The following is a 23,726-nucleotide window of genomic DNA, read 5'->3' on the forward strand; positions in this document are numbered from 1 at the left end:
GGTGAAAATAATATTCACTTGTAGGTCAAAATATAATACAACTGTTTACTTTATTAAAATACTAGATGTTTTAAAGTACTTCTATAAATAATTAGAATCTTCATAATTAATCATAAGTCATCATAGTTAATTACTTTTTAATCAAATAAAATTAATAATTAATTTAAAAATAAGACTAAATAAAAGTAGTACTAAAAAAATTATTCATCCAAATTATATTTCTACTTTAATTTCCATTTTTATTCATCTCCATTTTTGTAAGCCATGAAACCTTTGAGTCAATTAAAGACTACCTACACAAGTAATAATTCATATATACTCTGATATTCAACTTTCAATGATTAATGTTACCCCTCTAAAGCAACCTCACCCAAGTAAAAATGATTATAATATTTATGTAAATATCTCATTTTTATTTTTACAATATACTCTTAAACCAAAACTTTTATTTCTGGTAAGTATTCCTAGAAAAGTTTTTCATACTATAATTTCTTCCTAAATTTTAATTTACCAAAATTATTAATATTATATCCAAAATATTTTTTATTTTTCAATAAATAATTTGATTTCAATATATTTTGATTATCAATTGATTAGACTATTTAATCATTTCTAATTATGCATTAGTTTTCAAAGTAAGAATAAGTGCAGTTGATGCTAATATGAGTTTTGTCCTATTAATCCACTAATTGGACTCTTAATCAAGACTACAATTAATATATAACCAACTAAATTACACCACTAATTAATACAATACAAATAATTAAAAGCACTTTTTTCAAAAGATTTGATCTCAAAAGTTGTTCACATCTAAATAAAAAAAGCAGCTATCAAGTAAAGCATCATATGATGTAAGAATTCACAAAACATCATTTCTGCAACTTTAATCATTCTCATATCTTATCTCTTTTTCTTTTGTGAAATATTTTCTCTTATAATCTTCTCACACATGTACAATCTGAGATCTTGAATTTCTCGATAATGAAGTACTTTGTCCATATTCATGATTAAGTGTCGCTTCAAAATAATCTAAATTATATAATTAGATTCACTTGTTTAAAAATATAATAACTTGGATTTTATTTGAATACAGTGATAAGAAAGCTGATAAATTATAAATAATAGTTAGAATTTCGCACTTTAATCTTTAAACATTAAGATAAGGTGTAACAATTGGTCACATATCCTCTCAACAGTTAAGGTTTATTTTTTATTATCCCAGAAATGCTTCTCAAATATTGAAATAATTAGAAGATACACAACTCCTTTTGCATGTTAATCATATGTAATGTTATTAAAATTTTCATTCTTTCTTTTATATATATTGTGATTCCTTTTCTTTAATATCTATTTAATTTAATATTTTAAAATTTTGTAGGCAATATAATCATTAAAATAAATAAATATTTTTCTTGTATTTTATGTTTATTAAGTAGTATCTTCCTTTTATTTTTATCAAGTAATATCTTCCTTTATTTTGTAGTGATGAATGGACAATGCATTTTCTTTACAAAAGTATTTTATTCATTATAACTTATTTGATTTGTGTTTGACTGTCTAATGTTTTAAAACGTGTAATACATCCTCTATCCTTGGGAGAAAATTCCTCCCTTTCGAAATCAAATTTTTTTATATTTGACAAAATTTTGACCCATTATTTTACACGGTTTGAAAATTAATGGGTCAAAATTTTGTCAAATATAAAAAAATTTGATTTCGAAAGGGAGGAATTTTCTCCCAAGGATAGAGGATGTATTACACGTTTTAAAACATTAGACAGTCAAACACAAATCAAATAAGTTATAATGAATAAAATACTTTTGTAAAGAAAATGCATTGTCCATTCATCACTACAAAATAAAAGGAAGATATTACTTGATAAAAATAAAAAAAATACTACTTAATAAACATAAAATACAAGAAAAATATTTATTTATTTTAATGATTATATTGCCTACAAAATTTTAAAATATTAAATTAAATAGATATTAAAGAAAAGGAATCACAATATATATAAAAGAAAGAATGAAAATTTTAATAACATTACATATGATTAACATGCAAAAGGAGTTGTGTATCTTCTAATTATTTCAATATTTGAGAAGCATTTCTGGGATAATAAAAAATAAACCTTAACTGTTGAGAGGATATGTGACCAATTGTTACACCTTATCTTAATGTTTAAAGATTAAAGTGCGAAATTCTAACTATTATTTATAATTTATCAGCTTTCTTATCACTGTATTCAAATAAAATCCAAGTTATTATATTTTTAAACAAGTGAATCTAATTATATAATTTAGATTATTTTGAAGCGACACTTAATCATGAATATGGACAAAGTACTTCATTATCGAGAAATTCAAGATCTCAGATTGTACATGTGTGAGAAGATTATAAGAGAAAATATTTCACAAAAGAAAAAGAGATAAGATATGAGAATGATTAAAGTTGCAGAAATGATGTTTTGTGAATTCTTACATCATATGATGCTTTACTTGATAGCTGCTTTTTTTATTTAGATGTGAACAACTTTTGAGATCAAATCTTTTGAAAAAAGTGCTTTTAATTATTTGTATTGTATTAATTAGTGGTGTAATTTAGTTGGTTATATATTAATTGTAGTCTTGATTAAGAGTCCAATTAGTGGATTAATAGGACAAAACTCATATTAGCATCAACTGCACTTATTCTTACTTTGAAAACTAATGCATAATTAGAAATGATTAAATAGTCTAATCAATTGATAATCAAAATATATTGAAATCAAATTATTTATTGAAAAATAAAAAATATTTTGGATATAATATTAATAATTTTGGTAAATTAAAATTTAGGAAGAAATTATAGTATGAAAAACTTTTCTAGGAATACTTACCAGAAATAAAAGTTTTGGTTTAAGAGTATATTGTAAAAATAAAAATGAGATATTTACATAAATATTATAATCATTTTTACTTGGGTGAGGTTGCTTTAGAGGGGTAACATTAATCATTGAAAGTTGAATATCAGAGTATATATGAATTATTACTTGTGTAGGTAGTCTTTAATTGACTCAAAGGTTTCATGGCTTACAAAAATGGAGATGAATAAAAATGGAAATTAAAGTAGAAATATAATTTGGATGAATAATTTTTTTAGTACTACTTTTATTTAGTCTTATTTTTAAATTAATTATTAATTTTATTTGATTAAAAAGTAATTAACTATGATGACTTATGATTAATTATGAAGATTCTAATTATTTATAGAAGTACTTTAAAACATCTAGTATTTTAATAAAGTAAACAGTTGTATTATATTTTGACCTACAAGTGAATATTATTTTCACCTTTCACCATCACTGAATTACAGAAACAATTTACAATGCAACAATAATATATAAGTTAAAAAGAAAAAAAATATCAGGATGACATATTTTATATAACTTAGTGTTAAATATGTTTTTAGTCCCTAAACTATTGGTCGTTATTGGTTTTCGTCCCTCTTTCAAAGTAAGATACAATTTGGTCCTCATTCTTTTCGAAACGTTCGTTTTAGTCCTCGGAATTTTGGTTTTAGTCCTCATTTATTGCTAAATGAGGACCAAATTTTTAATAAGTGTTTAGTTTTCGAGAACTAAAAGGAACGTTTCGAAAAAATGAGGACCAAATTATACCTTACTTTGAAACAGGGACGAAAACCAGAAACAACCAATAGTTTAGGGACTAAAAACATATTTAACCGTATAACTTTTTTGATGATGACAAATAAATTAGTATAATATTTTGAAAACATTTAATAATATTATATTTTGTTAATTGTGTGAGTACTTTTTTTAAATGTTTTTTTCAATCAATTAGGAATTATAATGTTATAAACATTTGCCTTTGTGTATAAAATTTCACTAAAAAAGATCAATGTACACTATTATAAATTATATTAACTATAACACAATAACTTTATATAAAATACTAATTGGAATAAAAATATATATAATTTGATGTCAATTTTAATAAATGGATAATCAAATAACCCATATTATGATGTTTTAGAAATGTATTTTAAGCAGCACAAAAAATATATTCTGTTTATTTTGATGCATGCTAATGAAATATTAAAAATATCAATTTTGTTTAATATTTTATAATTATCATAATATATATGATATGATATGGTATTTTATTCAATCCATATATTTTAGATGATATTATTTAATAAAAATATTAAACGATTTTTTTCATAATGCATTGCCACACTATATTTCTACTTTGATTTCCAAGTAAATGAGGTAAATTTGTTTTTATATTAAAATATGTTATATACATATAACAGTATTGTTCTCTATAGTGTCCATTTTATTCTTTAGACAAAGCAGGAGAATAAAAGATGACACTCAATTATAGTCTGCAGTGAGCAGTTTAGTTCATTTATTTATTTTGTTAAACTCTGTAACTGTACATGAATAATTAATATATATACTATTTTAAATGTTTTTATATAGTATTTCAAATAAAAATAACAGTTTTTATTGATATTCAATATATGGATTAAATTACATAATATTTTAAAATATACATTTTAATAAATAATTAATATTTCAATATATATTTAAGTATGAACAGTCATAAATTTATTGCCCAATTAGAAAAGTATATTTAATAATATTACTAAACTTAATATTTTTATGTAACATCTTTTTATTTTAACAATCATTTAATAAATAGAAAGTCATACATTTAATAAACACATATTATACTTGATAACATCATGAATGATAAATAATATAATATATTTTCTAAATGAAATAACTAATATATTATTAAAATAAAAACCTCTTTAGTTACACACTTCTGAAAACAATTCATTATTGCCAACAGGTACAATATTAATGTTCATGACCTAGTCTGTTTTGTTTTGTTTTGGTTTTTTTAATGTTGTAACTTCTAATAACATTAAATGTTTATGTAGTACTCATTTTAAAATCTTCAACAGTAATAATCTTTTCATCTATCCTAGTTAATGAATGAAGGATGTGAAATAATTTCAATTAATAATTGAATAGATTCAATAATAGAGCGAAAGATTAATCACACAACTGTTACAAACAACTAAAACCTGCATACTTGAAAGTGTAACAGTAGTTTTTATCACTCACCACATTTTTTTTTATGTTTATCTGTTTTTGTTGTTGACTGGTTTGTGAAATTGTCAAAAGAGCAAAAAGATGTGGACCATAGCAGTTTATGCAGCATCAGATGAACGAGTTTAGTAACAGTTTCATATTTACTACAGATAATGACATTGTATCCGAAGACGAAGAAAAAGAAGATGCTGTGTATTTGAATTGAAAATTTGAAGTGTGTTGACAAAAATGGCAAATGGTAATTTTGGAGAAGTGTTTCAATGCAAAGTGCGTGTAATGTGAAGAGGTTTGAACATCCTCGAAGACTGTAAAAAAACACTGCAATCCACGTGTTCATTCGACCCATACTTTCATTAATAATCTCAAACCGAAGAAGAAAAGAAGAAGAGAAAAATACTTTCATCAGAACACGACAACAATAAAACGCAACCTATTAACTTCTTCCTCCCTATTTCCTTGTACTTTTCTGGAAAAAACAACTCTTTACTTAATTATTCTAATAAGCTTATAACTCCTTTTTTCGAAATCAGAAAAAGACTCTACCTTCAATACATTTTACTTTCTTTCCTTTGTTTCAAAGACACCCCTTTCATTCAGCATAAAAAAAGGCTACTCTTTCATTTCCCAGCTTTTCTTTTCATTACCCACAGACTGAAACCGAAATATTCTCCAAAGACTCTCTCTTTTCTTTGAAAAAAAAATGGGTGAGGAGCACCACCATGCACCGCCACCAGTTCAGGCGCCTCCAGCTGGTCCACCGCCGAATCTTGCACTTTCTAGAGGTCCAGTGTGGAATCCAGCTGAACAACTCTTGCAACTTCACTATTGCATCCACTCAAATCCTTCTTGGCGTTAGTATCTTTCACTTTTTTTCCCCACCCTTTTCGATTCATTTTTTGTGTTACAAGATGGAAAAGAAAATATGCTTGGTGTCGACAGAAGTTAGGAAATAGGAATCTCTTCTTGCAAAAGTTTCCTTTTTTTTTACTCAGTTTTGTGTCTCTATCATAAATAAAACAATTCTATGTAACTTGGTATGTCTGCAGACTGCTTTTTGTTACCTTTATTCCACTCTGATTTTATTCTCTTAAGAAAAAAAGGTTCTTTGTTTATTCCTCTTGTCAGTTTTGAGAATCTTTTAGGTGAAAAGTCTGTTAATTTAATTTTGGGATTCAATCATGATATTGGTGCACGTCTCTTAAAGTTTCTACCTTTTTGATTGCATAAAAAAAATTGGCAGCGGAGGCACTTCTACTGGGTTTTCAGCACTACATTGTGATGCTTGGAACAACTGTTCTGATTGCAACCACGCTGGTTCCTGCAATGGGTGGGAACCATGTAAGTGAAATTTATAATATGAAGATTATAGTTCTTGTTTCTGTTATATAACTTATGTTATAACTATATGAAACTTGTTATTTTTGGACAGGGTGACAAGGCCCGTGTTATTCAGTCATTGTTATTTATGTCTGGGTTGAACACACTGCTTCAGACTTGGTTTGGATCAAGGCTTCCAACTGTTATGGGTGGATCATTTGCTTTTCTACTCCCAGTGTTGTCCATAATAAATGATTACACAGACAGAACATTTCCTTCTGAGCATGAGGTTTGCATATGATTATGTTGCTAATAGCTTTTAACTTCCAACTTTTAATGATATACTTATGTTGAATTCAAATGTTCTGGGATATTCAAGAATATGGAACTTACCTTTATTTGAAAGAAAATGAATGCTAAGTTGTTACCACCTTTATTCAAAAGCGAAAACTTTATATTGGAATGTATGGTTTTTTATTGTTACCACCTCCACCTTGGTTTCCAAGAAAAGCTTTCTCTTTATTGATTTTTCTAAGTAGTGAGTAATATTTGTTTCTTCTTTTTATTTGTTTGCCAATGTCTTCTCTTTGTTTCAAGCATCATGTTTGACTTTCTTCAAATGTTTTTTCTGGAATTTTGTAGCTTTTCTCTTAACTGAACATTTTTGCACTGCAGTTTTGGTGGTCTATGTGCTAGGTTACTGATAGTTCAAACCGATAATTCTATCTATTTTTCATTTCATAAAATGGTTTCTTTATATACCAGTACACGTCACTTTGGTAACAAAAAGAAAATATCACTTTGGTAACAAAAAGAAAATATCACTTTGGTAACAAAAAGAAAATATCACTTTGGTAACAAAAAGAAAATATCACTTTGGTAACAAAAAGAAAATATCACTTTGGTAGCAAAAAGAAAATATCACTTTGGTAGCAAAAAGAAAATATCACTTTGGTAACAAAAAGAAAATATCACTTTGGTAACAAAAAGAATATATCACTTTGGTAACAAAAAGAAAATCTATTTAACAATAATAAACATTCAGGAATAAGCACTGCAGACAGCTATAGCTATATATCATCTAGAAGCATGTCTGAAAAGTGACTGTTCTGGTTCAAAGTTAAGTGACTTTGGCCTTAGTTGCGCTCATATTTATAGGTGAATTCATGGTGAAGCCTGTAGATGGGATACCCAAGACATTTGGGAAGATCATTTTATAGTTGCGCTCATATTTATAGGAAAATTCAGAATACTGATAAACTGATCTTTCTGTCTTTTTATTGAACCCAATTATGGAATCCCTAATATCACTTACAACAAAACATCTTTTCCCAATAACAGACCATTTTCCCGAAATTAGCACCAAATATGTTTCTATAACTTACTGGATGAGTCTCAGTGACTCTCGGCTTGACTATGTGACTATGAAACTATTGACTTAAGATGGATTGTGGACAGTGATCCCACTTGTCCAATAACCGACCAAATGGCAATATATCCACATGTTTGTACAAATATATAAATGAATGGGACTAAGATATATAAAGGGATGATATCCGGCCTTTGGATATTTTCTCTAGATCATGATGGTGCAGTATAGGTGATCACACAAGTGGCTAACAATTTCCCCCATTGGGGGAAAGACTTTGTCCTCAAGGTAATAGTGTATGAATTTCATCCCACTCCACTCAGGTCACATATTCAGGAGGAAGACCCAACTTGTATGTTGAGCCCAACATCTCTGTAATGTTGTCAGGTCCAATAGGAACATCAACACGAAATATCACCTTGTGGCCCATGTGCGAAAAACAGAAGATGGGACACCTCCCAACCATAACATAGAGAGAGGATGTAGAAACTGTGGGAAGACCAAGGTGTTTGGCAACACAAGATTGCACAATATAATGTGTGCTGCCATTGTCAATCTGGACAATGACACAAGAATTGTGAAATTAGTCATGGATGCAAGTGTGTCGGAACCTGGTTTTCTAAAAAGGGCATGAAGGCAGAGATAGGAGGAATGGGTGAGTTGTCACATCTTCAAACTCCAGTTTGTGAGAGATGGATATGAGAATAGAATTGGGAATGAATGGGTCATCCTTTGTATAATTGATTAGAGGTAGGAAGTGTCCTTTATAAACTTCTCATCCCAGTAATATCAAAGACCCTCCTCATGTTAGGCGGGGTGATCTTCTAAGATGGGGTTTCAATTGGGGAGGCGATGGTGGGTATTGGCATGGGCACCAAGGAATTGTGACAACAGTCATTGAGCTTGGTCTCTTGAAGTTTGCAAAGTTATGGCTCGAGAAAGTGAAATGAGGTATTGGTGAGCTTGCACCTCTCGACATACAAAGCAGGTCAATAGGAATGTTGGTGCAAGACCAATTGGAAAGGCACTCAAACTTGGTAAGGTAGTGATTAAAGATTCATTTTGGACAAGCTTAAACAAAGTGCCTTTGGGATCATTGTAGTAGGACGTGACTAATTGAGTTTATAGAGCCTGGAAGTCCCACCCATGCTGTAATAAACCTGTTCTGGTACACCATCAGTACCAGCTTAAAGCAGGAACCTCCATATGGAAAGAGGCAATGATGAGCTGCACCTCCTCCAAGGTTCCTTGATAGTTGATGACTTGCAAGATTTTGACCATCATGGTTGTCAAACTGTGGAACCTCAAGTTTAATATAAGCATGATGCACGGGGTGGTGTTAGTGTTGTATTGGATGGTATAGTGGTAGTGAAACTTGAGAGATGATCCCGAATGGTCTCAACCAGAGTTGTCAAGTTAGCTCCATTTGATAAGATTTGACCCTAGCCCATGTGGGTTGGGGCCAAAAAAGCCCACAGGGCTAAAACAACCCTTTATTAAAAAAGCCCACAGGGTTAAATAACCCCAAACCCCTTTGGGTCAGGGCCAGCCCACGTGCTTTTCTTTTTAGCATGAAAAAAATATAAACTCATTTAAATACAACTGAAATGTTAATATACCTATCTCTAGATGAAAAAAATATAAACCCATGGGTCAATGTTCTCTCTAGATGAATCAGAGACATTGAACCTGGTTGGACAAACAGTTGATTAAATGCCAACTTACAGTAGCTCCGAAGTCCAAACTGAGAAGGGTGATAAGCCACCTTTAATTCATTGCTTTCAAAGGGGTCATCACCTAATTCAAAACTACCATTAACATCATATATTTTTTCTCTTTCTTTATATATTTTACACTATTAGCATTCACTTGAAGGCATATATTCTATTCTATCGCCTTTCAAAATTGAAAACCTTTATAGAAAGAGCAAACATGGTAGCAAATAGCACTGCAAACCGAACAACTACACCTGCAGCAACTCCAACAAAATCATCTCTATAGATAAAGTATCTTCTCAGAAACTCTTTCACTGTCTTGTTTACCTCAACTGTAGTTGTTACATCCAAAAACTGTGATGCTACCTATCCATATAAGGTCCAAGCCACAGGACATGCCCAATAGTATCATCTCCACCACACAAAAATATTCTGCCACCATATAGAAATTAAAACTAAACATCAGCATATAGAAGCAGACTTATGATAGGATAATGTGCTTATCTAAGGAGTTTTCATGGAAATCAACTTGTGGCATGTCTACTGAGTAAGTGATTCCATCAAAGGTAAGAGAATGTGGCTCAAATGGAAGAATCATTCCTCTTTTCCTCCTGTGGCTGGACTCAACAACTTCCTTTGGCCTCACTGGTGCACAAAAATTGAAAGGCTTTTCAAAATCTGAAAGAATTGATGTGAATTATAAAGGGGAAGCATAAGTATGCTTGTGTACATGCAGGTCATACACAAAATAAATCACCTGTCTCTGTGTTTCTATTTGGACCATTTCCTGGGAGTTTAAGTGGTAATCCAATATCCTGTAGAGCTTTGTCTTTATGCTTATTTCCATGAGATTCTTTCAAGATGATAGCCTGTGGCTTCTCAAGTGCTGCTCAATCATTAACATAGCATAAGTGAGCCATAGCAACATTTCTGCATGAAAATAAAAACAGTGGAGGAAATACTCACGGTTGAGAAAAGTGAGAGCTAGAGTGAATGTGATGTTCAATAGAGAAACAAATCCAAGCAATATATCAAACAGAAGTTATCACGAAACAAGTATCTCAAAATCTTAAGTTGTTAGGTGAAAATAAATGGTTTTAATAGTACATCCCTTGCACACCCCCTCATGCAAGGGTCCTTTGAGATTAAAGAATGATTAGTGCACAAGTCCAGCTACCCTGTGTTTAAATTCCAATTTTTATGTAAAGGAATAGAGAAGACAAGAATAAGACTCTATACTAAATAATTTAGTTATAGAGACTCTTACATAATGTCATGAATGATCCAACTAGTCAAAAAACATCAGTGCATTCCTAATAGAAGCAAAACAATCAGAGAATACAAAAAAAAAGCACATACCTTCAACATTACTAGTGATGTTATTCTGCCCAGCAACATGTAGCAAATAGTAGCAAAACCACAGGATGACAACAACTTCATGCTTGAAACTCTATGAAAGATACATCCCAAAAATGAAAAAGCACTAGAACTCTCAAATATCTCTCATGAACTAGGCAGTGTACTTTTCTCTCCCTGATAACAACAAAACCATGCATAAAATTGAGAGAAGAATCTCTACTTTTCATTGATAAATTGCATTAAAATAAAGGATTAATGTCTATTAGCACCTAAGAGATTCATACAACTATGCTTGACATAAAAAGGCGATCAATACACATGTGTGCAGATATATTCAGCTGAAATTGACTGATAATGGACTAGTATAGACTGAGACATCTACACTACAATTATCTCATTCCAAGTAAGAAGTATGAATACAAGTTCAAATCCCAGCAGCTCTTACACTAAAGCAAAACCAAATTCAGAAACAACCCTTTGAAAGTAGAGGAGAATACCTGAGACAAGAGAAGAAAAACTGAAGCCAAAATACAAAAAGACTCAAACTTTGAAAGAAGTAGATAAATAAAAATAAAAAGTAACATATGGGTGTGCAACATGTGAAGTACCAAGAAGGTGAAAGGCGTCACAGTATGTGATGGTTCGTGGGTATTGTCTTGTCTGGGAGACCAGGTTGCCACAACAAGAAATGCAACAGAATGTGGATTTGAACCAAATGCATTAAAAAATTGGTGAAAGAAAAACAAATAAGGAAGCTCTGAAATGAGAGGGTGGGCGAATTTGACTTTTATGATACATGAACCAGACATTCACTACACCCAAAATCAGCATGAAAACGCATTAATGATATGAGAAACCAACAATAACCTGATCAAGATTGGACTGTTCTCAGAACATTACGGTGAAACAGAAAGCACGAGAAGTATTTGAAAGAAAAGCTAACCTTGTTCACAATTCTTCTTTTCAACCACTTGATCGTTGCTATCGCTGCCGCCTATACCACCGTGCATTGCTGTCAAGTGCTGCCGTTGACTCCACTGTGTGTTGCTGCCTGTACTTGCATGCGCTGCCGCCGTAGACTCCACTGTGTGTTGCCATTGTTGTAGAGCTCTTCGCAGGTCAACATAGAAAACTTGGGTTTTGGGGGCTAGGAGGCTAACCCGGCCCTAATTTAATCCCAACCCAATTTCTGGGGCTTTGGGGGCTAGGAGCTTTGGAAAAGCCTCCTCAAATGTGGGTCAAACAAAATGGGTCTCAGTATAGAAAAGGCCAGGGTTGGCCTCAGGGCTTTGAAAAAATTTGACAGCTCTAGTCTCAACCTTGAGGGCAAGTTCCTGGTGGTTATTGGTGAGAGTAGATTGTTTACGTGGGAGACGGAGCAACATCTTCTAGGTGATCAGTGGCGGACTTGTGGGTATTGTGGTTTGCCATGGCAGGTTAGGCCAATTGTTAGGTTTATGATGGCTAAATCTTTCCCTTCATTCCATAAAATGGTTTTTTATACACGTGTACAAGTGCCAATCATTCCCTACCTGAACACTTAACAGTAATGCATATTTATGAAATGTGCATTGCTGACAGTTATAACAATATATTATCTAGAGGCATAATGGAACATTACCATAGTTGATCTCACTAGATCTTGCAAGTTGTTGAGCTTCTTTGTAGTCATCTTAGGTTGGCCATGTGGCTAACAGTATACTTTGTCTTGTTATTTGTTGACTGAATTGTTTTCTCTATCGTGAAAATGGTGAATCAAACTGCTAATGAATTATTACACTGGGACTTGTAGAGGTTCGTCTACACTATCAGAACAATTCAAGGGTCGCTCATTGTTTCTTCTTTTGTCAATATCTTCCTTGGGTTTAGTAAGACATGGGGAAATTTGACAAGGTAAACTCTTGACTTGTTTTCCCTTTTTATTTTAAGTTCATGGTCAATGTTTAAAGTAACATCTTTAGTTAGATTTAATTGTAAATAATTAATCTGTTGGTGAGTCTTCTTTTCTGAACAGGTTGTTTAGTCCCATAAGCATTGTACCTGTGGTATGTGTGGTGGGTCTTGGTCTGTTCTCCAGGGGCTTTCCATTGGTAAATATTCCTAATTTCTCTTCCCTGAATAAATGGGTTATTTATTATTGTAGATGACATAAATACGAAGAATTTGTGAACTCATCTTTCCTCTTTTGTGCAGCTTGCAAATTGTGTGCAGATTGGCTTACCTATGCTCATTCTACTTGTAATAACACAACAGGTTTATATCTTATCTGAAACAATTTCTTAATTGAGTTTTTTCTCCGAAAATAATATTCACTTTTTTTTTTCTGGCAGTATTTGAAGCGTCTTCATCATGCTGCACATCATGTACTTGAGAGGTTTGCTTTACTTCTCTGCATTGCTGTCATCTGGGCATTTGCTGCTATCCTTACTGTCGCAGGTGCGTATAATACTGCTAAAACACGACCCAAGTGAGTTGTCGCACAGATCGCTCATACCTTATGTCTTCTGCTCCATGGTATGTTCACAAAATAATCAGTTCAACAGTTTATATGAGTTTGATTGCTGTTTCTGGAACTTTATAATAACAGTTAAATTGCTTTCTTATTCCAGGATTAAAGTTCCATATCCATTCCAGTGGGGTACCCCCATATTCAGAGCCAGTCATGTCTTTGGGATGATGGGGGCTGCACTTGTCTCTTCTGCTGAGGTCTATCAACTATTCCTTAATATTTTGAATTCTACACGTAGCTCTAATAATTTGCATGTTAACTCTCATTTTTTAAGCATTTGACAGCTTTGCGCTCTGGAAAATTATTATTATTTTTGTTTTTTGTATATATGCCATTATTTTCTACCCATTGTCTTTTTCAAATTGATAATCTAATGTGGAGTTTTTTCCTTGATGAAATTTTGAATGCAGTCAACTGGTGCTTTCTTTGCTGCAGCCAGGCTTTCTGGTGCAACACCACCTCCTGCACATGTGCTTAGCCGAAGCATTGGGTTTCAGGTGATTCTTACTTCTGAACAATTAATTTAGTTGTGCTTTTATATTGCTGCAAAATCTTGATAAGCATGCAAAATCTTTTATATTGTTTCTCACTCTTCCAAATGGCAGGGCATTGGCATGCTGATTGAAGGCATATTTGGTTCCGTTGTTGGTACTACTGTATCTGTGTAAGAAAGCAGTTTCTTAAGAACTCCACATGCCCACAATGACAATGTTTATCTTAAAGTTTTGGTTCCTTTCTTGTGAAGTCTTTTTTTATTTCATTTTTCCCTTATTGGTTCTATGGGTAATAGCTATTATATTATATCCATTCATGAAAATTAGATGGATTGCAGCTCAGCTTTATAAAATTTTAATTATTTAGAACTTGAGGTATCGGTTGAACCAATTTTAAATCCTTCATCAATGATTTCACTAGAAAACTAAGCTGCTTAACCTGTTGGTAGTTAAATTACTTCAAGGTTATTTTTTCAATCAAATTATGTATGCAAAAGCATCAGTGTGTTGACTGCAACCCTAACTAGGTTACACCCCAGTCAACACCAATCATTTGCAGAATACCTCTAATATTATAAAAAATAAGAAAAACAAAGTACAATAGATGAATATTAGTAGAAATTTGAGATCAAGAATTGTATGAGTAATAGTCTAACAAATCCCTTTGGCAATTGCAGTGAAAATGTGGGCCTACTTGGTCTAACACATATAGGGAGTCGCAGAGTTGTGCAGATATCATGTGGTTTCATGATCTTCTTTTCTATTTTTGGTACTGTATTCCACCTGAAACTCATGTGGCTACTAGACTTTTCTTTCAGTTTTACATTTCTGGTCTAATCCTTTTACTTTCCTTTTCAGGGAAATTTGGAGCTTTTTTTGCTTCGATTCCCCTACCGATATTTGCTGCTATATACTGTGTTTTGTTTGGTATTGTGGGTAGGTGCTGCTGCTACCCTTACATAAATTACAATAATTTTTACTAGTAGATGCAGGCCTTTCATTTTATTGTTGTTTTTTTCTTCTTTTTGCAGCTTCTGTTGGAATTTCTTTTATACAGTTTGCAAATACCAACTCCATAAGAAATATCTATGTTCTGGGCATAACCTTGTTTCTAGCAATATCAGTTCAACAATATTTTGTCACTAACACTGCACCAGATGGTCATGGTCCAGTTAAAACAGATGGTGGATGGGTAAGTGACTCTTAAAATATCTCATTTCTACATTCAATGTGATCATTATGCATATCAGCTTTCCTTAATCCATAGTTAAGGTTATAAGTATGTGTAACATGTTTAGATTAAGGAAGTGGAACAATTAGATGCTATGTTTTAGGAAATAATTTCTTCCGACAACACTATTTTGTTAGATCAGTAAAGTCTATGAATTATGCAGTATCTAGGTGCAATTTTCCTGTCTCCAATGTTTAACACGAATATGGCTACTCAATATCATTCACTCAGTCGTTTTTCCATGCAAAAAGGACTGAAAAATAAAGTGAAAAAGGAGATTAACATTAACCTTTTTCAACTTTAAGTGTTTTTTAAAATCTCAAGGACTAAAATGTCCAACTGATATGTACTCAAGGACATGGAATTTCCATCAGACTTGTTTTATATTTAAGTGGTTTTCCTTCTAAAGTTAGATTGTTGTTCAACTGTTTATTTGCTTGATGTCCTACCTTTTGGAAATGCATTCATCTGATTATTGATCATACCTTGTATTATGTTACAACAGTTTAATGACATTTTGAACACCATATTCTCTTCTTCCCCAACTGTGGCTATAATTATTGGGACCCTTATTGACAACACACTTGAAGGCAAATCTAAAGCTGTGGACAGAGGACTTCCATGGTGGGGTCCTTTTCAGAATAGGAAGGGAGATGTTAGAAATGATGAGTTCTACCGTCTACCTCTCAGGATAAATGAGTATATGCCCACCAGATTTCTCTAAAGTACTCATATATGCTTCTACTTAACCCCTTCTGTGAGCTTAATTCTCAAAATTTCATGTACAACGACCTTGTAAAATATGGTTAAACTAATTTTTCCTCAAGTGGTCAGAAGCCAAATTTTACCTTGTATAAATGGATTGGAATAGTAATTCTTTGGATAAACTACTCCAGAAAGACGCTGAAATTACTTTTCTCCTCTTATTCAAATTACTCTTGATTTTTTTAGGAGATAAATGAGATGCAGTATAGTCCTTTATAATGCAAATGAACTTAACAGTACTGAATAATTGTTGATGTGTTTCCCCTATGATACTATGCTCTTTCCTAAAGTCCTAGAATAATCAATAGCTATTTTTGAAACATTTTCTTATTGGTTTCAGTATTTCATGAGGTATGATGAAGTGCTAAATACTTCTATTGTTGCTTTTAAGGTTTCATATAGGTGTTTTGTTCTGAGTTTTCAAAGTTGATAGCTGATACAGAAAACTTACTGCAATCACTGTTGAGAACTGTTGTGAGGAAAAATCTCTAATAGTTTGACTTACACTACAATAGATTTAATTCTAAGATATTCATCTTTGAAGTGAAAAGAATGTGTATTTCAGTAGCAGGTGAGAAAAATGTAATATGAGCAATTTTTTTACTGCAGGAGAGTGCAAATTATTCCAATTCTTTATACAGTAGTTTCTTTAGTGCAAAAGTTCAGTTTGAGATGGTAGATTTTGTTCATCACCAAGTTGGATGATGCCGAGGCTCCAATCAAATATTTGGAATAGAGTATTCAATTGTGTCACTCACAGTATTATTATTGTAGTTTTTCTTAAGTCCAAGTCTTTTATCTGTTTATATACATGACCATTGAATTGTGAGCTCATGCATTGTCTCATCTCTTCGTTTGACACACATAGGGAATAAAATTTTGAAGAAAATTGACTTTCCTAGAATTTTAAGCCTTCGATTTTCAATTTCCTCATCAGAAAACACTTTTTATTTTTATCTTACACTGATGGTTTGGTGTCTATTTTCCTTATTTTATTCAAAACTTGAAAACAATTTTGGACTTTATATTCATTATAAAATATGTTTCTCTTCATACTATTATGTTTAGAGGATAAAATATCTCCACTAACAATTAGATTATAGCAAAACATTTTTTCTCTGCTTGCTCGTAAGAAACGCTTATATTTTGAAACCCATAAGAAACACCCAATTCATTTTAATTAATGTGATAATATATATTATAATTTTAAATTAAAAATATAAAGATAGAATTATTAAAACACATGTTCTATATGTTTTATTTAAATGTTTAAGTTTTAAATCCGATTGATGGTCCAAATTGACTAAGTCTTACTCCAAGAAAATGACCTAACTAAGATAATTGCTATTAATTTAAATTCAGTCCTCGATAATTAGTTTATCACCCTACAATAGGATGAAAGAAAAATCAACAAATTGAGTGGTGTGATTGCATTTTTCATGTCAATTTTGTCGCTGTTTATCAACAGATATATTTCTCATAGTTGCATCATGTATTAGGCAAAAGCATGACGTAATGCTACCCTAAGAAAATAAAATTATTTGGAAAATCTTATAAAGATATTTCTCACTGTAACTTCTCAAATAAACTTTGGCCACTTATTTTTAAATACCCAGTAAGTATTTCACGAATATTTATATATATAATATATATATATATATATATATATATATATATATATATATATATATATAACTTATCTTATTTTGAAGTACAAGCAATTGTTATCATTCTATAGACAAAGTTAATAAATTAAAATTTATATAAAAAAACAATGGTAGAGAAAAAAAAGGTGACATATTTATATTCATACACTTATTACAAAAATAAAATAATCATAAAAAATAAATTTTTAGAGAAAAAAAAGTAAAAGAAGATGATATCAGATGAATATAAAAAATAAATATAAAAAATTTATGTATGTGAGTATTATTTCTAAAAATGTTAACTATACATTGTCTCTTATGCTTCATATTCTATGGTAAAAATTGCTTGAGACTCATACACGGCTATTTTTGAAAGTCAAAAGGTGATGCCAAAAATAATTTTATAAGTTTTGATGATGATGATGATGATGTTGACTTGGGAGGCTTGACTTGCACTATATACGGATTGAACAATGTGTGAGGATAAATAATGAAAGAAAGACATTGACCAAAACGGCAACAGTGAAAGAGAAGAAAGATAAGAAGGAAGCTTCAAGGTAGACACATGACAGCAAATTTGGGAGTGTGGTGAATCAAAATCCAAAGGTTGCTTTCAGTTTTTGTCTTTATGTTTCTCTTTACGCGTTTTCTCAGCTGAATGCAGAACATGGCCTTTGGGTGGAGCCATGTGATGGGAACTGGTCGCACATGTACAATGTATATGTACACAGACAATGATGGTGGCCTCAAAATTCCAACATTAGGGTTCAACTTTCCATTTCAATATGGGAAAAGCACTTCCTTTTGGAAATCTAACTTGTCCATTTTCTTTTTTTTCTAGCCGCCCATAGTATATGTGTGTATATTTTTTTATTTTTGTTTTCTTGTTTAACTCATCTCAAACAATCAACATTGGGAATGTGGTTTTTTGAAAAGATTCTTTTAAAAATTGAAACTTTCTGTCTGTTATGTTATCTAACTAAGTACAGGAATCTAAGGAATCTGAAATAACAGTGGTTATCATGTTATGGTGTACTTCAGACAAGTAAAAAGATTGTGCATGCCATAACTTGTGGAAAAAGAGAAAATTTCCTTTTACTATGAACAAGTATATACAATGAATTGGGGGGAGTGATGCTTCATTCTTGAAGCCAGTCCAGATCAAAGTGTTGTTCTGGTACTTGAATGTGAACCTTTGACTTGGCCATCTCAGCAACATTTCTCCATGTACCATACACCTCCTCGTCACAAATTACAAGCTGCAGAGAGTGTAATGACACTGCAGACTTTGGTAAATACCTAATCATGGGGCATTCCCTCATGTCAATCTTCTCTAAACTTACTAATCTACCAATCTCTTTAGGGAAGCAGGTGAGGTTAGTACACTGAGAAATGTCAATGTACTTCAATTTCTTCATTTCACACATGCTAGGAGGAAGTGTTTCTAGATCAGGACAAGCATATAAACGGAGGATCTCTAGAGATTTTAGATTGCCAAATTCAACAGGTAGTTCAGACAAATTGTGGCAGTCTGTGAGGCTCATGTTTCTGAGTGACTTTATTCCACAAATGCTTGAGGGCAAGTATGTTAGATCATTACAGTGATCAAGTGTCAGCTCAGAGAGGTTAGGGAACTGTTTTCCATCCAAACTGTTGTTAATCTGGCAGAGGACTACGAATAGTTTGCTCAAGTTTTTCAAGACAGTGCCTGACAACTGAGGGGTGGAAACCTTTTCTAGCCAGAGACTCCTCAAGTTGGTCAAATTCCTAAGAACTGAAACATTGTGAAGGCGAGCATATGAGGTACTGTAGTTTACTATTATCAGTGCCCTCAAATTTGGCATCTTACTGATGAAGGGAGGTAAAAAGTAATCACTGGACGTGAAATTGATGATCAACACTTCAGCCTTGGGAAAATCCAGCTCAAACCAATCCATTTCTGTCATTTCCCCTGCAATGTGAAGTTCATCACAGATAAATCACACAACCAGACAGAAAATTTATAGTAATTAAGAGTTATTGATATTTGTACATACCTGTGTTGATTGAAACAATCTGAGCTTCAAAGGGTCGGTCCTGGTATCTTGACCATTCTCTTGGGAGTAGTCCATTTTCTTCTCGTTGTGCCATGACCAACCTTCTGTGTTCATGAATGCTCCCGCGCTTGCTCAATATAAGAGCAAGGTCTCTCAGTGTGTCATGCTGAGTCACAGAAATCTCAAAGCAGCTACTGTACATGCCCCCGGCACTGAATGATTAAAATGATCAAAAGGGTGTTAGAATAATGATTCTGATAAGAGATAAATGAAAAAAATGAACACATTAGACAAGTTGAAATGCATTTCTAAGTCTGCAATTTGCGTACCGTGCTTCTTTCACTAAGGTTAGAAGGTTCTTATTCGAAAGCTCAACCGCAATGGCATATGCTTCCGCCTCACGAATGTCATGGATTTCAACCCACATATTGATTAGAATTTCGAGAGGGATCTTTCTATCCTCAGGGAAAGAGCACAGGTCCAAGAAGCACTCCTTGATCTTTTCTGGCAGGTAGTTTGTACTAATTGCCATTCTATCAATCAGATTGATCTCATAGGACTCACCAATGCTGTGACCTTGAGACAGATTACTCTTAACACTCAGCCAAAACATTTCATTCTGGTCTCGCAAAGAAGCTCCAATCACCTTCAGAGCCAGTGGAAGTTTTCCACACTCAGCCACAACCTGTTCTCCATTGGATGGATACAAAGACAGAACAAGAGAGAAGGTAAAGGCACGTCATAAATCACAGGATTTTGGTTTGAGCTATTAATCAATAGTCAGGGACAAAGAACACAACTTCAGTTCCAATCATTACCTGCTTCACCAAACTCACATTAGCACCCATAGGAATTGCCTTCTGTCCAAAAGCATGGTGGCAAAACAAAGAGAGGGCATCCTCTTCACCCAGCAATTCCACGTGATAAGTGGCACTAAAGAACGTTGGGAACCTGAATCGAGACACCACAAGGAATTTGCAGCCAGGGATTTTCCACACAAGCTGCTCCAGCACGGAGAAAGACCACACATCATCAAGAACAACAAGAGCTTGAGCTTCCCCTTTGCACTCAAACTGTGGCATCCATTGCGGAACCTCGTAATTTCCATTCAAGCCTTGGTTGCCCATGATGTGTCCCCAGATCCTCGCTCTCAGCTGCTCCACATTCGGAGACTGTGACACGGTCAAAAACAAAATCCTGTCCTTGAAATAACCTGCAAAAAGCAACTGTCACACTCTCGAAACACTTTTAAACAAACAACAAATGCATTCATCCATTTCAAGTTATAAAACTGCAATCTTGTCGCACACACGTACAAGAATAAGATTGTAAATTACCATCAGTCAAAAAACCACAACTGCAACAAGCACAGTTAGCATAAAACATGAAACTAACATCATCCCTCATCCTATCTAGTAAACATAATCTCCCCCGAGGTTTTCAAAAGTTCTGTTCACAACCCAATTCTTTTGAACAAGACTAAAGGCTCCCCCATACTGAAAACTTTAAATTCAAGACCACCCATTAAACTCAAACAATTTTGTATCAATTGATTCGCGAGAACTGATTGTTAAACTGAAAAAAAGTCTGTGTCAGTTGATTCAAGCAAATCACTTTTTAACTGAAACAACTGATTTAGTGTTTCGTCAGCTGCATTCACATTACCAAGAAGGAAAGAAATTATTATTAATCTTTTTTTTTATGATGGGTGAAGGTGGAATGATGGACTTACATCGGACTTGGTCGTCTCTGCAGAGCTCTCTGGCAAGGGTGGTTTTCCCGGAGCCACCAATCCCACAAATCCCGACAATCCAATCAGCATCGTTATTAGAGAAAACCATCTCCATAACCTTCTTCTTCCCGAAATCCAACCCAACACCGAAACCGTTATTCCCGTTACAACCTTCCACCCACGTCTCATCTTCCTGCATGCTCTTCACAGCCTCCTCCACCCACCCACCGCCGTTCACTCCGATCTTCATCTCCTCCAGAAACCGCTCCATCCGCCGGTTCGACGCCTCCACCCGGTCGAACCGCTCCGCCATCTCGAACCGCACGTGATGCACGTCGGCCAGTATGTGCGCCTGCATGGGCACCTGCAGGAACCTCGTCACGTGCTTCTCCAGCTTCTCCATCTTCTTCGCCAGCTGGAAGTTCCGGTACACGTTCCAGCGGCTGGAGGACAGCGCCTGGTGCGAAAGCTCCACGCCGGAACGCAGAATCTCCGACAGGCGGTCCAGCTGAGACTGCCTCGGCGCCGGAAGCTCCACCCCGGAGTACTTGATTTCCTCGATGGTGGGAAGAATCTCGCGCACGTAGGTGATGAGTTGCTCCGCGCTGGACTTGCAGCGCAGGGCCTTTCGGGAAATTGTGATGAGCATTTTCCAGAGATCGGAGGCTATCTCTCCGGTGAATAGGTCCGTAAGGGCCATGGTGGTGGTGGTGCTCTTCTTCTCTTCCTTTTTCTTCCTTCTTCTTCTTCCTTGGTATTAAAGGAGTCAGCCAATGGTGGCTCTTGCGAAATGACGATATTGTCCTTGAGTTGCCAATCATCGTTTCTCAATTCTCAGTACACCAATAGCGTTCGGGCACACGTGACGTGATCAACTTTTGTATGGCGCAACAACATTCATTTCCAACCGTTGGATCTGGGAACATACGTTTAACTAACACCGCAAACTGTTAGTTAACTCTCGTACTTTGTCATACTTCACAGCTTCAAGTATTCTAGAAACACTTGGTATTTTTAGGTTTAATAATTTTTTTCAACTATCTTTAATGTTTTTATTTTGGTTTCATATTTATTTACTGGTAACCATCAAAATTAGTTAAAAAATTGTGATAATTCTTTTAAAATTAAATAGTCGATTAAATAAATAATTATTATTAATAAATATTAATTTTTATTTTAGTAAACAGAGATAATAATTACTTCAATCATTACCAAATTTTAAAAAACTAATAAAATTGAAATTTTTACATTAAATATATTATTTTACATCCCAATTATTTTATTTGTAGGAGTTACTGCTCATCCAAAATCCGCAGCACTAAATTGATGTCAATGAATCTTAGTAATGTTATTAAAATGAGTAAAAGAAAATCTTTAAAAATGCATTAGCCTTTAAATAACAGACAATGATATGTAAGTAATTACGTAATATCATTTGCTTCTTCTATTTTTTTAATCTCTCTTTTTAATCAGACTATATTACTCATTAGAATATTCATGAGTCTTTGTCGATGTCGATTTCCTTAGTATATGATATATTATGTAATCTGTGTCTCTTTTTTATCTTGAGAAATAAATTTTTAGAAAAGGGATGTTAGCTCTGATTAAACTAAATTAAAGTAAGTCTTAAAATTCAAAAGATGATAATGTTTATTTCATTTTCAACAATGAGATTGGGACTCAAATGTGTAATTTTGACCTATTTGATGCACCCCATTGGTTGGTATTAGCAATCATTAATGACATTGATAGAGACTTTCAGTATCAAAATGTTTAGTCAAATCTGGAAACAGATTTAGGATAAAATGCATTAGTTTCTAATAATATAAAATTTTATCTTCAATTTTAAAACTTCAAATGTTTTTAAATTTAGAAATAAAAAAAAAAAGTGCTGTAGAAAAAGATGAGCGATTAAAGTCACATAGATAAATTACAATCGCACTTTGTGCATTTCCACGAAAGTTCTCACTTCAGATGCCCTTTTTTGTTTTTATCAATATAAATTTCAATTACTTTATATGATAATATAAATTCGTACCATTTTTCCGGCATCATAGATATTTTTTCGACAAGAGAAAATTCTTCTGTTTCTTTATACGTATGTACGGGAAACCAACTGATGACTACAAATTTATTTTCTAAATTGATTTTATGGTATTGAGCTGGATTTAAAATTTATTTTGATATCAGAATAATGGATTTGAATATATCTTAATTTTATTATAAATCAATTTTATAAAATTAAATTAAATTTAAAAGTCACTTATTAATTTAAGTATAAATAATATTGTTCGGTTTCAAAATAAGTTTAATATCAAAAACTAAACTTATACAAAATTAAAGAAACTAAAAATATATTTTATTTATTATTTAAAATATAACTATTTGTAAGAAATACTATGCTTGATTAGTTTTGGTTTCCAAAAGA

At 32.8% G+C, this 23,726-nt stretch overlaps 2 protein-coding genes across 2 annotated transcripts; one reads left to right on the forward strand and one right to left on the reverse strand.

Annotated features, from left to right (window-relative positions):
• The first annotated feature begins 5,709 nt into the window (after positions 1-5,709).
• Positions 5,710-16,131, forward strand: LOC148193777 (nucleobase-ascorbate transporter 3-like). The gene is given in 15 exon segments (XM_088098626.1): positions 5,710-5,976; positions 6,366-6,463; positions 6,555-6,731; positions 12,678-12,778; positions 12,900-12,975; positions 13,079-13,138; positions 13,216-13,342; positions 13,345-13,399; positions 13,495-13,591; positions 13,805-13,891; positions 14,000-14,058; positions 14,566-14,657; positions 14,747-14,824; positions 14,920-15,080; positions 15,625-16,131. Coding segments are annotated over 15 exon segments (1,638 nt in total). The 5' UTR covers positions 5,710-5,825; the 3' UTR covers positions 15,844-16,131.
• Positions 16,132-18,600: 2,469 nt separating this feature from the next.
• Positions 18,601-22,047, reverse strand: LOC148193778 (putative disease resistance protein At4g33300). The gene is made up of 5 exons (XM_088098875.1): positions 21,299-22,047; positions 20,385-20,779; positions 19,896-20,251; positions 19,567-19,778; positions 18,601-19,481 (listed from the first exon to the last, which is right to left on the reverse strand). Exons 1-5 carry the CDS (start codon positions 21,996-21,998, stop codon positions 18,670-18,672), a joined length of 2,475 nt encoding a protein of 824 aa, XP_087955001.1. The 5' UTR covers positions 21,999-22,047; the 3' UTR covers positions 18,601-18,669.
• Positions 22,048-23,726: the final 1,679 nt, after the last annotated feature.

This window comes from Vigna umbellata, chromosome 9 (assembly GCF_029865625.1).
Source record: "Vigna umbellata cultivar VRB3 chromosome 9, Vumbellata_1.0, whole genome shotgun sequence".
Lineage (NCBI taxonomy): Eukaryota > Viridiplantae > Streptophyta > Magnoliopsida > Fabales > Fabaceae > Vigna > Vigna umbellata.